This window comes from Perna viridis, chromosome 1, assembly GCF_037379345.1.
Source record: "Perna viridis isolate PV_CMFRI_1.1 ecotype Kerala chromosome 1, ASM3737934v1, whole genome shotgun sequence".
Classification (NCBI taxonomy): domain Eukaryota; kingdom Metazoa; phylum Mollusca; class Bivalvia; order Mytilida; family Mytilidae; genus Perna; species Perna viridis.
In genome coordinates, this window is record NC_142445.1 from 11186851 (window position 1) to 11204789 (window position 17939).

Consider the following 17939-nt stretch of genomic DNA (forward strand, 5'->3'; position numbering starts at 1 on the left):
TAACCTGGTCCCTCCTGCAAAAGAAATAGATATATTAAATACAAGCTTTGTACTAGAGTAAAAGGACACCTTGTATTATAGATGACTGACATGAATAAATGCTTTATGAGTTTGTAAGGTATTGAAAGTAAAAGCAACGAGACAACGATTGTATCGACACCAGGGAAGTCATGACAGGATCAAGAAAAACACAAACAAAAACAAAAATATAACAAATTAAAAAAATTAACACACACACTAAAGAATGAATATCATCCCTGACTCCACTAAAAACTAAGAATATGCATATCGTTCACCAGTAGGAAAAGAGTCCCTGTTTTTAAAGAAACACCAGTAGAGTTCCTCGTATGAAGTCAAAACCCGTTTAAGATATTAACTTCGACTTTATGAACAAGCCTTTATTTCATTTTTAATTTGGATGATAAATTTCCATATCTTTATTATACATTTCATAATATGATTATTCATGTTATATCCTTAATCATGTATTGCTTTATTTATGATGAATAATAAAGATGATAATACAATTTGTGCCAATTTCCATCCCCATTCTGTCATGCAATGTCTCCATATATGGAATTTATATTTAAGTATTTAATTCTTATGGACTATGGACATACTTAACCCTAGTTGAAAATTTATGTTGCTTTTCTAAACCCTTTAGTTTACTTTCAATGTACGGTGGGTTATCGGCAATCCTATAGAATTATATGTTTTATTGTGTCTAAGAGTGTAGCATAAATACTATACTCGACGTCAGCTAAGCTAAAACCATAAAAATAATTTTAAAAGGCTTACAAACATGTTTACTGTCACCTACCTGTCTTTAAAATGTTAAATTTATATAATACAATTGAAATTACAAAATAGTTTCTCCCTATGAAGTCAATCATCCAAATCCGTCGAGTATGTAAATATTAATGGCAATATTTACACTGTCAAAGTCAGCCATTATTTTTCCGTTTGGTAGCTAGGGAGATGTTGCTTATTTTATGTGGTTTGCCTAAAGAACAATGATTCCAGCATGAACTGTGGTACCTTCGAACCTCTCGGACGAATTACCTGTTTGTCATCTACGAATTCGATTTTCGGGAAAACTGACGGTTTTCACCGGAGATCTCTCAATAATAATACAAACATTGTTTATAAAAAATAGGTCCAGCAGAAACCAATATGGCGGATTTTTTATAGGTTTTTATATATTCATGTATATATTTCATTTATTCATGTTGTACTTATGAGATTTATATCTTACAGTTATGATTGTGATTTATGTGTGGTGACATGTATTTTTGTTTGTTTTATAACAAAAGCATGTGTCCCCTATGTAATATGGGGTATCGACAATCGTATAGATTGTGCGTTTTATTGTGTTGTCTTTAAGAATTAGTAGATTAGGAGGATTGAAGGGTGAAGGTTATTTTTTGATATTTGTCATGAAATCGACATATTATAACTTAACAACGGATTACGACACAAAGTCGGAAACTAAACAACCGGTGACTTAGTTTACGTTTGGTAGACTTGAAATGTCTACTGTATTCTAATAATATTGTCCGAAGTTCTGACTGGAACTTAACGTGTGAAGGAAATAGTGTCCATCAAAGACGAGATTTCATTGGTTTTGATGATTTGTATTACGCGAAAGTTGTAACTCGTGACCTTCCCGGTCACTGTACGGTAATATTTATTGATAAGAATTGTTAGAATTGGTCTCATTAGAAAGGCTGAAATCGTCAAGAAATGATTTGCAGAATTTGTAAGTTTTTGTTTCATTGTGTTCGATATCAATTTCTATTTTTAGAAAAAAAAATCTGACTGGAAAAACCTTACTGATTTCCATTCATTGTTCTACATAATACGATTTTTTTTATTATGATTACCAGTTGGTTACTGACTAAATAAGTAATCATTCTGTGTAAAATAACTAGTACTTTTCAGAATTGTCTTTTATTGAAAGTTAATTAAACAATAACGAAGATAAAAGAAAGCGACAATTCGCTTGTTTGCTCAAATGAAACAAAGCATTTTGCTTTAAACGAATGTGGATATCAGCCAAGAGTTTCATAATTTATTTCAATATCTTGTGTAGTTTTATAACTATTATATTCCTGCTTCCAGGGTTAATCGCTGTCACTTGTGTATTGCCATTTGACCTAGTAAAAGGTAATCTGTTGAAAGAAGTAAGCTACAATAAAAAATACACCAGACGAACACTTGCCTTAAATCAGGTTGCCTTTAGAACGATGCATTTCTAGAGAAAACTATAACATTTAAACCGTGTTTCAAAGGTGATAATGGGTAAAAGAGGAGTTATTTCCAAGATAACAAAAACTCGTTTAAATGCTCATTCACTAGCACAATAAATTTGTCGGAAAACGCATCATGACATATAGTACTAGTGGTTCAAAAGATTATAATAATACGTTTCAAGACCAGTTACTATACTTTGTCCACAGATGTTCTTCATGCAGAATATGTCAACTTTGGCTCGTTCATTTATTAAGGCGTAGTTCATTATATTAGTTAAATGCCAAAGTAGAAATTGTTTTTAAGGAGTGGGACCAGTTTGTCTGGAATGCAAAGGAATTGACAATCCATTAGCTTGTAGTGACATTGTACATTGTGGAGATCACGAGGTAAGCCATTTTTTATTTTGAAATCATTCAGGAATAGAAATTTAAACCATTCCTTCGAAAACAATTTTTTACTATTAGCTCAGGTATTCGGCAGATGGAGTTTTGCTAATCGTCTTTCCTCTTCTATATACAATTTCCGTACCCTGACTTCTTGTTCGACAGTATTTGGATAAATATATAATAATAAATTTTCTAGAATCTTGGAGTCTGAGTTGCTCATTTACTTTTGTTACTTTGTATGTATGATTTTGGTTACTTTATGTTCTTTGTTGTGTATGTCTGTTTTCTATGTCTGGTCTTTGTCCCTGGATTACATTCTTTTGATTACCGCTATAACCTTGGTTCCCTTGATTACTCTTTTAAATGTTTGTGCTGATTTGTCGCTACTGGTCAAGGAGTAGTTCTCGCCAGCAAATAATTCTCGCCAATCCATTTTCCGTTCACCACTGTCAAACAACTTCGTGCCCAAAGTTTAGGAAAAAAAAAAACGTCCAACAAATTGCTGGTACTTTGTTTTTTAAAATGGGCTATCACACAAACATTTTCATTGAGGAATTTTTTTTTTGGTGATCAGATTGGCGAGATTCGCTCCTGACTGGAAAACAGTGAGCTCTACTCACACTTTTTGGTGGAGTCCGAGTTGCTCATTTGCTTTTGTTACTTTGTATGTATTATTTTAGTTACTTTATGTTCTTTGTAGTGTATGTCTGTTTTGCATGTCTGGTCTTTGTCCCTGGATTACATTATTTTGATTATTTCCAGAACCTTGGTTCCCTTGATTACTCTCTGACAAGTATATCCTACATTTTCTGTAAATATTTGAATATTTGATGTTATTCCACAATAAATATCAATCTTCCTATTTTCATTTGTGTGGAAACTGCGTAACACAGTTCATGGTCTGTCAATTATCTCAATTTGTTATTAAATTTCTTATAAATCGTGACTACCAAATAAAGCTTAGAACAAAATGACGAAATCATAAAAATAGGGAATGAAAATAATTAGTAAATGAACTGTTAAAATCAAGGATAAATCAGGAAAGAATCAATAAGCCTCTCTGACTTGGTAGATGAATTTCACGGTCTGTGTTAAACGCTACTAAAAGATAGTCATCAAACATCTACAACAGCCATATCCTATTATTGTCTGAAACACCATGTTTCTGCCTCGGACTATAAAAAACTGCTTTTAATTGTGATTGATTGCTAATACAACCACTCTGTGCCAGATTTTATGCATTCAATTTGGTTCTTTTGATTCTGAATTTTGTTGTAATCCTGAATGATCTGATTAAAGACTTGTCAGAATGTAAAGCCACGGTAGTACTTTGAGTTTTCGATATAATAAACCTATAATATATGTCCAATGGTAAAGTGGAATTTTCTTTTATCAAGAAGTACGTTCCATGGCTTCTAGCACTTCTTGTTCATATATCTCCTTCACTTCATTTCACGAGTCGTTTTTTTATATGCTAGACTTTTTTTTACCTATTACCAGTTCTTTTTTGCAGCATTAGTTCATAAGTTCAACGGTGAATTTTCCACATTGTTAAGAGCAATATTAAGATTCAGGTATAAGTTAATTTGGTGCTATCTGTATGGCGTCGAAAATTTGTCTTGTTGTGGTTTGTTGATTTTGTCCTTACTGATTTGCTGCATTAAGTTATTTAAGCATGTCATTTTAATTCCAGCAATGCAGTGTTACAAAGTATGTCACGCCAGACGGACATTTGTTCTTTGACGTTGGATGCAAGGACGAAACGGTAATGACGATGCACATGAAAGAGATTTTCGATTTTCTACTGAAGAAAAGAAAAGTTATAGTTGAATTCATCATCATTTTTTTTTGGCCTTTTTTTCAGATATTAAAGTATACATTTACCAGTGTTCAGAAAGTATACGTTACTTTTTAGTAATGAAATTTAGAATCGTCATGATATTGATGAAAAATAAGCATAGTTTACAGGTGATCAAATGATCTCTTTAGAAAAAGATTTTTGGTATCATCACAAACTTCAATCTGTTGGAATTCTTTTCTAAATAAGATCAAATACTTGTCAGATTTGTGCGAAATTACTCAGCATTGGTAAACGAGATGGTTCTCATTCAACTAATTCGACGTTAGAAGATGCACAATCATCTAAGAATATCAAAATCTGTGAACACTGCTGTGCCAGCGACCTCTGCAACAAAGATCCCCAATGCGGTTCTCCAAGTAGGTCAACTAGAAATAACTTTATGTTGGTAGAATTAAACACATTACTGAAGGAAAATTCATCGCATCGGTCATTGGGTTCCAAAAAAATCCCAGATTTTCTTTCAATTATCGAGTTTATAATTGAGGAGATCTGGTTAGTTGAAATACGATTTAAGAAAATATTTGAGGAAAGCCTTAATGCAAAGTTTTTTGTATCGCCCTAGAATTCTAACAAATAGGCTTCTGGAGCAGGGTTATGTTGCTACAAGATTGAAGTCATCACTACATCACTATAGAAGTTTTATGGTTGTCATCATTAACTCGTGGATCTTTACGGTGTATCCATCTGCGCTATGAAAACGGATTTGCTCAACGTGTCATAGTTTTCCTTTCCTCTTTCGTCTACCCCGGACTTAACTTTTATGTTGCTCATTCATGCTTTTGTTACTTTGTATGTATGATTTTAATTACTGTATGTTCTTTGTTGTGTATGTCTGTTTTCCATGTCTGGTCTTTGTCCCTGGATTACATTCTTTTGATTACCGCTAGAACCTTGGCTCCCTTGATTATTATTTTATTCTTATTACATCAGCCCATGTATTATTATGGCTCACATAATATGTTAACGGTCGAAGTCATGAGCTAGATAGCTGGATATAAGAAATGACATTTGCAAAATTAATAAATGTTGCTTTTATTTAATGTCCATTTAAAGCTTTTTGTTCGTTTTTTTATTAATACGCGATACAACGCCAGAATTCAACTGACTGTAAGCCCAATCATGTGGTAGTGTGCTTACAGGGATATCGTTCACTTCTCTAGGTGATAGCCGTGATCATGGTTGTCAGTCTTGGTCATTTACACATGGGCAGAAATTATGTTAATTATGTTATTTACATCCTGTAAGACATGAAATTACACTTTCAGTGATTTCAAATTCACATTAAGTATGAAAAGATAATTTGTAAAAATCTGTTGAGCAGACGTTGAAAGATATACACCTTTGTTTTTTAGCGCTGCAACACACTGGAACTCTATTATGTTACCATTGTCAAAAACTGGCAGACCCGGCAAAATGTAACAAGATTATTTCGTGCACACAAAATCAGGTATATTTTTAAAATGTTTTAATAAAAATAAGGGTAGAATAGAACAAAATTACCGAACACTTATCCAATTCACAATCAAATCAAGTCCAAAATACATCTGGCAAAATACATATTACACCATCGGAGCAGCTGGTACCGCAATGTATGCAAAAATTTGTACTTAAAACTCTCATTTTTTCCATACGTTTCTTTGAAAGTTTTTTTTTTTTTTCAAATGAAGCACATCTACATCAATAGACTAATCAAGTAAGATTGGTATACTTTGTGTTCCAGTTTGCATTGAAAATGATTTCTAGAAGAGTTTCCTAAATGAGTATGAATTGAATAATCGTTTGTAATGATATACAGTTATTTTGGTCAAATATTATTATGTGATACTAAAGGTAATGGTAAAACAACTATTGTTTTTTTTATTTTATTACCTGATATTTTCATTTTCATTTTTTATAAACATATTATGTCTGTATATAATCAAAATGGATATAAAATCTTAATAATATATAATGAAAGGAATAATAAGACATATATATGAAATGGTATTTCCCTTATAGTTATGCTCTTATGTAAACAAGCCAAATAGTAATTTGAATCATGGCAATGAGTGGGAGGTTACTTGTATGGAAAAGGCACAGGTTAGTAATATGGTATGTTGTCTTATCGCGTAACTCTGTGATGCACTTTCATTCCGTATTGTCAACTTTACTTGAATCTATGTCAACATCCCTTCTTTATTCTGCTAATGGATTTTTCATATCACAACTCAATCGTTATGAGAGAGCTTGTCGTTAATACGTAAACTTTTGTACCGTGCTAGCCTTCTTACAATTAGACTTCTCTAGTTATTTCATGTTCTTTATTGTGTGTGCTATATTAGTTTTGCTTATACTTCATTTGTTCTATTATTTAATAGATAGAAAATATAAAATATTCACCTTAAATTCACCAACTCAGTTAATTATATCATATTTTAACTACCCTATTTATGAAATCTTGCAGTATTCCATATTTAAATTTACGTAAAACACTTAGGCTTCATTCCTTGCATTGCATATGGTAGAACCTCTCGTTGATGAATTCGGCTTCCTCTTTCGATAGTTTTGGCTTTGAGTACTTCTTGTATACAGCTAGTATTTTGATTATTATCTTCCTACATATTTGATTTTAATGCTGCTGATGAGAGGTTACTCTTTGAAAAACGTGTACAGCATATCGAAATTTACATTATATAATCTGAGTGTTTTAATATATATATATATACACACAATTTCAACCTTAATTTCAATTTCATTTTTATTTAACATTATAGTGTGCCGTACTCCCAATAGGGAATTGTAACCTTGGTTGTTGTAATTCAGATATATGTAACACAGGTTGTAAAACAAAAGGTATGTACGACACCAAGAGCTTATACACAATAGTGCAATATCACAATAAAAAGGTAAATTTACACACAAAAAAAAACGGGGCAAAAAAATCTTTTAATTCAGTTACAGCATTCTTCAATTTGTTTTGTGGTAGACTCTTTATTTGTAAAATATTTAGCTCATGTTCTTTATAAGACCTGCTAACAACCTTGCAATGAAGACTTGGAACATTTACCATGATTCCATCGTTTCTTCGGTGTAGATGCAGCTTATGTCTGTACATAAAATATGGTACTACAGTTTTATTGTTTAATGCAACATTTTTACGAATTGTACTCAATTACATAAATGCCAACCATATTAATATTACAAATATCGGTATGCTGTACACGTGTTTCATGATGTAACCTCTCACTAGCAGCAGTTGAATAAAATATATAGGAAGATCTAAAACTAATTGTATACAAGAAGTACCAAAACTATCGAAATGGAAATTTAATTGATCACCAAAATGGTTTACCATGAACGGTATAAGGAATGCAGCCTGAGTGTTCATTAATTATTCCTTTATTTTATTTTTATATATACATTTTAGGTGGCTTACCTAACAATGGTAGGTAAATCCTGTGTAATGAAAGTATAATAAATGCTGTCCTAAAGCAGGTGACACACCTGTGCGAACGTCTTAGTATCTAATAATCCCAACAACTTTAACGACATAAAAAATAAAAGAAAACAACATAGAAACAAATAAAAAGAAAGCTCATTCTACCTTAGTACTAATTATAAAATATCTACATTCAATGCGATCTTTTCAGTTACCATTCGTTGCTGCCAATGAGCATTTTTTATGTACTCTATATGTGCTCTAGATACAAGGTTTTTTTCCAATTATGACAACAGAATTATATTTCAAATCATATGAATGTGATAATGTAAGATCAGGAATAAATCGGTAAGGATGGTTTTCATTAACAGTTAATAATTACACCACGTTGGCTATTTCACATAGACATCGATGAATCATCAATTGTGTATTATAGTAATTACCACAATTATCATGTCATATATTCCATAAAATGTACCTCTCATCAGTAGCATAAGAACATGATACGTAAAAAGTAAAAATTTCAAACGTAAGTTGTATGTAAGAAGTATTTAAAACCAAAACCGCCAAAGGAGAGTACATTATTTTTTTTTTATTATTTTTTAGCCATTACTAGTCAAAGTAAGTATAAGTAAAAGTTGATGAATACATGCTGATTGTTGATATATCTATATATATATATTTCGAAAGTGATCTAAGTAAGCAGGCGCTGAAGTTGACAAGGAAGTACTATTCGAAAAAAAAAAAATCCATTCGAACTGATAACAAATACTAACAAATTGTATATGTTTCTATCATTAGTTAAAGCAGCACTCCAGCTAAGAATCATGCAAAATGTGATTCATGGGTGAAAAGCCTACACATTTTTATTTTTGATATTTAGTTTGACTTGCCATAGTAAACAGGCATTAACATTCAATTTTCACCACTGTGTCGATACCGCTGCTGGTGGATTTTGTCCCTAAGGTTATCATCAGCCAAGTTATACAATTTAAATTGTTGTAACAAGAGGAATGAAAGAAAAACTGGCTCGGACGTCGCCCAGTATAAAAAAAATCCGAACCTGACAACGGACCGGACACACTGTTGTCTTTTAAGGCTATGGTGTCCCCAGATGGGAATCCTATCACGTTCATATCTGGTATGGATAGTGCCACGACAATTCCAACAAAAGTAACCAATCACACGTTCAGTCAGCATACCAACTATTCCAGTACAAAAATTCTGACAATATTAAAGTATTCAAACAATGTTTCATCACTTTAAATGATATACATTTGACTACAACGATGACGAACCACATTGTACTATTTCAAAATGTGGTATTAAGTGGTGTCATAGTTTTCCTCTCCTCTTTCGTCTACCCCGGACTTGACTTTTTATGAGCAGCTCTGCGGGTGTTTCTAGAAAAGCAGAGGACACTTACCTTGCCGGTGCACCTGGTCCATTCTCCAAATTTTCAGTTGAGTCCGAGTTGCTCATTTGCTTTTGTTACTTTTTATGTATTATTTTAATTACTTAATGTTCTTTGTTGTGTTTGTTTTCCATGTTTGGTCCCTGTCCCTGGATTGCTTTCTTTTGATTTCCGGGTGTATCAAATTTTTCAGATTTTGCATGATTTTTACAAAGACACTACTTAAATTCTTAATAGAACTTTAATTAGTAAAGTGATAAGAACAAGGGCGCTTTAAATGAATTACTGTATCATATCATGACTTTTGTATGGGGCGCTTTAAAGGAATCACTGTATCACTTAATGATTTGTAAGGGGTGCTTTAAAGGAATCACTCTATCATTTCATAACTTACAAGGGGCACTTTAAATGAATCACTCTATCATTTCATAACTTGTAACGGACGCTTTAAATGAATTGATGTATCATTTCATGAGTTGTAAGGGGTGCTTTAAAGGAATCACTGTATCATTTAAGAGCTTGTATCACAGGATTCTCCCTTTATTCTATAATTGCCTTGTTAAATGTTAAAGTGTTTTGTCCTTATTTGGTTATAGTTTGGAGCAGGCGCATACATTGTAAAGGCATTTTCACTTAGTAGCGATTGAAATAAAATCAGCTTAAGCTAAAGCAAATTGAAATGTTTTTATTCCGTTTCCAACATTATTTTGATAGTGACAACAACTTAAAATAATTAATTATACATAGATTTATTTTGTTTCCTTCAAAACTTTTTTTCCAAAGACACGTTTTGAATATCTAAAAAATAGCTCATTGTAAAAATTATCAAGGGATATCAAATTTATTAAAGATATCAAAGTATAATTTAATTTGTCTTTTAATTAGGTAGTTCATATGATAACATGCACATCATCTATTTTCTGTAATTCTTTGTATCGTTGAAGTACAATTCAATATCTTAACAATTAAAGTAAAATAATTCCCAACATAGTCGTGCTACAGAAATATGAAATATCTACTAATGAATACATAAAACTTTTAAATTTTGATTGAGTAATACGAATGCTTGCCCTGGTATTGAATACGAACCAATCCAGTGGCAGAATTCTTTTTTTATTTGGACAAATATAGACTTCGGAAAAACGATAAAAGCATAAATGATTTTTAACAGTTATCACTCAGACTTATTTACTTTGCGGAAACAAACGTCAAATATTTCGATTGGATGTGTTTCATTGGACATCGCAAGTATTCTTTTATTAACTTTTATTTAATTATCGCTTTTTATATTTGAACTTAATACTACATACTTTAATGAATATTTCGGAAAAAAAGAATTTTAGTTATTTAAAAGTTAAAGACGAAATTCGGAGTGTTTGTAATGCGCAACCGGGAAAATTCAGTGACACAGCACACAAATAAACAAAATAAACAACAAAAAATGGATTATCAAGCATTCACTTTGATTATTACCTGAATACGCCAATAGAAAATAGAATGGCAATCTTATGTTTAATTTAGATTTTAAAACAAAGCGTAAAGATATTATTCCTCAGTACAACACAACTTTATCTTTGTTATGTAATATCATTTCTGAAATTAAAAAAAAGAAATGTTTTACAGCTTCTTGTGCAGACCAACATTTATTTAATTGCAATCCAAGCGTATGTAATACACCAGACTTGGCAAAATATTGTCCTTTGACGTGTGGCTCATGTAGTGCAGGTAAAACATTTCATGTTTATTTGTATGTAATACCTTTATCTGGAATCAGTTTGTTTGAATCAAATTAGAGAGATTTTAACATATTCCTTCACTCTTATGAGACTGACTTTATAGGTTACCTGATCCAAAAGAAGGAACATCGTTTGGGCAGATCCTTTGATCTCAGATTCTGGTATATAGATGACATATTGTCATTAAACAATCCTAGTTTCAGGAATTTTATACATCGCATCTACCAAAGAACTTTAGATTAAGGACAATACAGATACTATGATGCCAGCCTCATTTCGTGACCTACGCTTAGAAATCCACAGTAAAGGAAAACTATTGACAAAAATGACTATGGTTTCGGTTAATTTATGGGTATCAATTTTTGTGATAAGAGGAAAAAAGACATTTCGTTGAACATTTTAAGTAGTGGTTCGTGGGTCAATAAAATTTTCGATGAATTTCCCTGCATTTCCGGTAAATTATTACTGACTTTGCACACAATTTTAATCGACAATCCTGTGAGTATTTAACGCATATAAACATTAGATGGTATTTTTGTGAACAGGTGTTTTACTCCATTGCAATTAAAAAGGGCTTTGTCATAAGCTGTTTCAATCACATATGAAACAGTTGTAATACATCCATCAGAAAATGCAGACTCTCAATTCTATTTTCTGGACTACGAGTAAAAGTTCGGTATGTCAAAATTATTTTTTCAAATGAAAACTTGAGGAGCCATTGCTTGTTCAATAGTAGACGGTAAGTGGTATAATCCCGAATTCTACGACAACCGATGTCAGTAGAAAGACGAGGAAATCCGAGAATACCGAACGTCACTCTTACGATTTTTTTTAATTAAAACTGACATTACACGACTCACGAGCCCTAAGGCTTTATGGGTCTAAAAAACAATTGATATTTTGTTTAATTAAACGGTAAGAGTGGCGGGGTGACGTAATGTCGATATGGTTACACGTGTCACTTGACCATGACAAATATTAAGGTGAGCAATCTTTCATCAACAGAAAAAATGTTCGTTGGAATCTTAATTTCATGGTTAAACACTATCCACGAAAACCACGAAAAAAAGTACCAAACGAAAACGAAAAACTGAAAACACCGTATACGACTAACGCAATGAAATTTCATTCCGCATTTGTGGAAACATTCGTTCAGCACCTGCGTATGCAGTTTTTATATCTTAACTCATTTGTTATTCCTGACATTGCCGTAACTACGCGGACTTTATGTACCGTGCTAGATTTCTTAATATATAAGGCTTCTGAAACAAGGTTATGTTGCTTCAAGATTGAAATCATCACTACAAAAATTATATGGTCGACACTATGAACTCGTGGATCGTTATTGTGTATTCAACTTCACCTCTAGAACTGATTAGAGTCATATAGTTTTCCTTCCTTCTTTCGTTTAATCCGGACTTGAACTTTTATGAACGATTAACACGTTGGTTTCTAGAACGACAGGGGACGCTTACCATACGGGTTTACATGGTCTCAGTTTTTCAAGTTTTGAGTGGAGTCTTTGTTCGTGTTATTTTGGTCAAATAATGTTTTTTTTCGTTGTTGTGTGTGTCTGTTTTCCATGTTTAGTCTTTATCAATGGATTTTATTCTTTCGATTTCCGCTCGAATCTTGGCTCACTTGAATATCATTTGCTATAATTAGCTATGCATTACTATTGACAAACATTTCTCCAAAATGTTGTTACATTGATATTCAAAAATTGAAAGTCAATAATCAATGACGAATCAATGTAAATAACGACCGAATCAAAGTTCAATGTTTTATATTTTGGTTTTCTTATATTTTTTTATGAAAATTGTATATAGAATTTTATTTTTATTGTCGAATAACTTGCATATTTCAGGGCCGCAATCTACACGTAAGTTGCTTTACATAGTGTCTTGATTTTAATATTTAATTAAAAAAAAGTGTCTAAAACATCTGCTTGTAGTATTAATAATTGGGGGAGGTTTGTTCTACAATCATTCAAAATGAAAACCTATCTTATATTGATAGTCTTTACATAATACAATAACTTTCCTTCGTTCCACTTAATTATTTAATTAAATATTATAATTGCGCTAAACCTATGGTTACAGGGTGCAAGTATATATTAAATGATTCACTCTATCTGATATATTATTAAATCTTGATCTACCTGATCTATTCCTGAAAAGCATTAGTCGGGCAAGAGGAATCCACAACAATCCTCCATGTAGTATTAAAAAACAATCCTAAACCTGTGAAAAATGTACAGTTTATCACAAATTAAAATTATCAGAGTGTTTGTGTTTTTTTTAAATGTTGGTGAAGTTTACATTTCTATTATTTAGTAAACACATATGGTATATACTAAATTCAATACATTTACACAGCTGATGTATTATATTTTATCTACAATTTACATTACTCAATCATGCAAAAATACATAAATATACTTTCTCTTTTTAGACACCATTTAATTGAATTGAATTGATATCAAAATAAAAGATATTTGAAAAAAGAATTTTACAAATTAAAGAGCTTAATATTCTAGATATGGAAATTCAAATGCATATTAAACGAAAAGAAAATTAATTGTTTTATAATTTTTTCTAGTCTTCTTTTTTGTGGTAAACGAGCTTTAAAAGTTGAGTATTACTTAAATCTGTTTTTGCCTGATTAACTGATGCGCTATCTCATATATGATATTGATTTGTTTTTAAATATTCTTTGTATTTATTTTTCTACACTAATGTTGATTTTTTAAAAACAAGTTTTAATCTATTTTTCATTATACATCTATTTGGATATATATAATCTACTTCAATTTTTTTGGGTTTTTTTGTGTGTGTGACTACATGTTAAGATAAAGCACATTATTATAGAACCAGGTAGGGATTAGTGCCACATATACGTCATAATCACGATGCATGCTGGGAACAAATCTCATTCTTCTGTATTAATGTTTGTCAGTTAGTTAAGGGTAATTAGTGAGACTCTGAAATTGAAGAATAAAATCATGCATTATTTAGATACTATTAAATTTGAGTAAGAGTCTTTTGGGGTTCCCATACTCTTTAAGTATCAGACAGGAATTGACTCAGTCTTAGTTTTTCATTTGGTTGTTACACTTTTGGGATGAGCTTATATAGATTGTATTTAATATTGACACGTTCCAAGAGTTAGCGTTCATGATTTGGTAGGTCAAAGTAGGAAATTAAGGCATGATTTTCTTTAAAATATGGTTACATATGATTTGTTAAATACCGAAAAATCATTGTTTGTTCGATAGGTTTTTTTTACAAAAAATCTAAGTTATCAATGTATGAATAAGTAACGGAACAACTTTTGTGTAATATCGAAAGAACAAACCGACAGTAGACGAATAATTCATTGATCAAACAACAAAATATAAAGCAAAATACACACGGAAAATGTGCAAAACCACCTAAAATTGCGAGTGACCTAGGTGATTTTAACGTGGGAGTAGTTTCTGCTTCGTGCTGCTACATTTTTTATTTGAAAATCAAGTTCGATGAAAGAGGAAAATCATCAATGAAAGATGGCTATTGTTTGTAATGTTGAAACATCATATCGGTCAGTTAAGGGGAAGTGACGACCTTTCTACTTTAAGCATGACGACCTTAATCTATTGGCAACAAGTCCTTATTTTGCGTAAACTGCAGAGCCCAGTCTTGAAAATCAGTATAATGATCACAGTATCTAAAATACAAAAATTCAAGTTTTATACATTGTAAATTTCGAGATGCTGTATACGTATTTCAAGGAGTAACCTCTCATCAACAGCATTACAATCAAATCAAATATGTAGGAAGATCATGATCAAAATAAAATTTATATCTAATGAAACGTATAGGTTTTAATACAAAACTCGATGCACAGGGAGTTATGTTGTTTTTTTCTTTTGTTTTTTTGTTTCGTTTCGTCTTGTTTTGTTTGTTTGTTTGTTTGTTTTTTTTTCGTCATTGAAATAGACGTATATACCTGAATTTATCAACACCATTTTCAGGATATTGCAAAAATGATATTCTTTATTTGTTTTGGTCTTGTGTTGCAGTTTTATGTAAAGACTCAACTCTGTTTAATTGTAATCCTGCAGTATGTTCTGACCCAACTTTAAGACGCATGTGTCCTGCTACTTGTGGTTCGTGTGGTGGGTATTTTTTTTTTTTTTTTTTTTTTGGAAGGACACTTTAAGGATATGATTTTTTCAATTAATTTAATTACGAACATTTAGCTGTTATAGTAAACAAAGAGTAATCAAGGGAACCAAGGTTATATGGTAATCAAGGGACAAAGACCAGACATAGAAAACATACATACACAACAAAGAACATAAAGTAACTAAAATCATACATACAAAGTAACAAAAGCAAATGAGCAACTCGGGCTCCACAAAAAACTGGAAGCATGGACCAGATGCACCGGCAAGAATGAAAATTCATAACATTTATTTAAGCAATTGCTACTTAAATCAATACATAAGTCGCTTTAAATTGCAATTGAAGTTTAAATTATTGTTTTAATATATTTTAGGAACAGGGAAGAAATAAAAAAATAATAAAATATGAATATTATCTGTTATAGTTTTCCTCTACTGGTCATGATATATGCTATTTGCGATGGTTTTGACTTAAGGTAAATTCATATGTCAACACCATGCGAACAGTTTTCAAGGCATTAGCAACTAAGTGGCTAATACAGAAGATACTTTCCCACCAGAAGTTCTTAGGCCATAAATACTTGTCACCACGGTCGATACAGAATGACAGATTTCGATGGGACAAGTGGCCTCATTTTATATCCTTTCGTCTGAAAGATGAAAGTTTATACAGAAAATGTGCTGGTTACAATACCATTTTGTGATGTACCAGCTCTTATAACAAAAGGGGAAAATTTGGTATATGCCGAGACAAGCCCGTCTGAAATCTGTACCTAGCTAGCAAACTAATAGGTTAACCAAAAATGTTATATTACCAAATTTAGATACATTAACTTTTATGCAAGGCTTTCTAACATGTATTGATATTTAGCTATACCAGTACGTAGTACCTACAAATTTATAACGATATTTGTTAATACCTTTCAGGGATCGGAACCACCGAGCCGATTAAGTTTCCTATAAACATTCATGCATTCAATTACGCATTCACATGAAATAATAAACATTATTTTAATTACAATTAAAATATTTGGCTAATCAACAAGATATGAAGTGGATTAAACGGCCACAGTCGAATCAGGATGACGATATATGACACGAAAAAAAACAGAATACCAAAATATATAGAGCAAGTCTTCGCGCCTTTGGTATCAAAGAATGCTCAAATTCCTCTTACTAAAGCAAATCACCAAGAGAGGACAAATGTCCTGCTCTTTTACACTTTATCCTAGAACACCCTGGTTGACAAGGAAGAGCAGCAATTAAACAATTTACTAGCTTAACTACGTACATTTATATTTCATACAAGCTAAAAGTATACTTAAACACGGTGATAACAAACTGGTATCAGATTAGCCGCCCGCCCCGGCTACTCACGGTTACATGAGATAGTCTTCACCGAACTGACTTCCCAAGGTAACGTGGAAAAGTCGCTGACTTTGATATGATCCGACGTAAAATAGTGGAAAAGATCGGGACCCTTATACCAGTGGGTCTATACATACTCACATAATCCCCCTACTTAACAACTGACTTTTTCAATATTTTTTCTCTTTCCTACGGTGACGTGCCAATATCGCCTAATTAGTATGTAATTCCAAATATTTTGAGAGACAAAGATGCAAAATATCGGCATGTCATTAATCAATTCACATGATTTTTTATCCCCAATATCATTCTAACCTAGCTGAATCAAGATTAGTTGGGGTACATATTTTAGCTCCTATTCGACTGCGGCGGCCATGAGGGCATACCATGGTATTCCACGTATCCGTGTCCACTTGATATTGACCTATTCCTTCACTCTTATGAGGCTGACTTTATAGCTGATCTGATCAGAAAGAAAGAATATCGTTTGGCTAGATCATTCAATCTCAGTTTCCTCTATATAGATGACGTATTATCTTTAAACAATCCTGATTTCGGGGATTTGATACATCGCATCTACCCAAAAGAACTTGAGATAAAGGATACTACAGACACTGTGATAATCAAAAGAATATAATCCAGGGACAAAGACCAGACATGGAAAACAGACATACACAACAAAGAACATACAGCAACTAAAATCATACACACAAAGCAACAAAAGCAAATGAGTTACTCGGACTCCACTGAAAACTGGGAGTATGGACCAGGTGCACCGGTAGGGTAAGCGTCCTCTGCTTTTCTAGAAACACCCGCTGGGTTGCTCATAAAAAGTCAAGTCCGGTATAGACAAACGAGGAAAGGAAAACTATGACCTGTTGAATAAATCAGTTTTCATGGTGCAGATGGATACACCATAACGATCCACGAGTTCATGATAACTTCAATCTTGTAGCAACATAACCCTGTTCCAGAAGTCTATTTGTTAGAGTTCTAGCGCGAACCAAAAAGTCTGGCATAACGTATGAGTTGTGATATGAACACTCCATACGCAGGAGCCGAAGGGATGTTGCCACAGATGAAAGGAATGTTGACAATTTTGAATGAAAAGTCATCACGTTTGTCGTAAAGTTTGGTCAATAGTTTTCCTTTACCATCGATTTCTAAGTGTAGGTCAAGATATGAGGCTGACTTCACAGTGTATGTAGTATCCTTTATCTCAAGTTCTTTTGGGTAGATGCGATGTATCAACTCCCCGAAATTAGGATTGTTTAAAGATAATACGTCATCTACATAGCGGAAACTGAGACTGAATGATCTAGCCAAACGATATTC

At 32.3% G+C, this 17939-nt stretch overlaps 1 protein-coding gene across 4 annotated transcripts; it reads left to right on the top strand.

The window, feature by feature from the left end:
- Positions 1-1638: 1638 nt before the first annotated feature.
- On the top strand, positions 1639-15651 carry LOC148627238 (uncharacterized). Of its 4 annotated transcripts, none has more exons than XR_015920015.1 (14): positions 1639-1759; positions 2122-2166; positions 2557-2639; positions 4333-4404; positions 4703-4856; positions 5853-5947; positions 6499-6591; positions 7254-7332; positions 7907-7924; positions 8525-8539; positions 10504-10576; positions 10956-11057; positions 12936-12950; positions 15132-15227. XR_015920015.1 is itself a non-coding variant. In XM_088570118.1 (14 exons), exons 1-14 carry the CDS (start codon positions 1744-1746, stop codon positions 15625-15627), a joined length of 882 nt encoding a protein of 293 aa, XP_088426244.1. In that variant the 5' UTR covers positions 1639-1743; the 3' UTR covers positions 15628-15651. The 4 variants fall into 4 exon arrangements, 3 of the variants coding, with proteins under 3 accessions (XP_088426244.1, XP_088426227.1, XP_088426236.1); XM_088570118.1 differs by lacking the exon at positions 7254-7332 and adding an exon at positions 15611-15651 and having other exon boundaries at positions 6499-6579; XM_088570101.1 differs by lacking the exon at positions 10504-10576 and adding an exon at positions 15611-15651 and having other exon boundaries at positions 1641-1759.
- Positions 15652-17939: the final 2288 nt, after the last annotated feature.

What these genes read in the sequence shown, in the direction of transcription:
- LOC148627238 (XM_088570101.1), top strand. An exon ending in TACATTGTGGAGATCACGAG is followed by an intron (nt 2,640 to 4,332) that starts GTAAGCCATTTT and finishes TTTTAATTCCAG; the next exon opens with CAATGCAGTGTTACAAAGTA. An exon ending in AGGCACAGGTTAGTAATATG is followed by an intron (nt 6,592 to 7,253) that starts GTATGTTGTCTT and finishes TTAACATTATAG; the next exon opens with TGTGCCGTACTCCCAATAGG.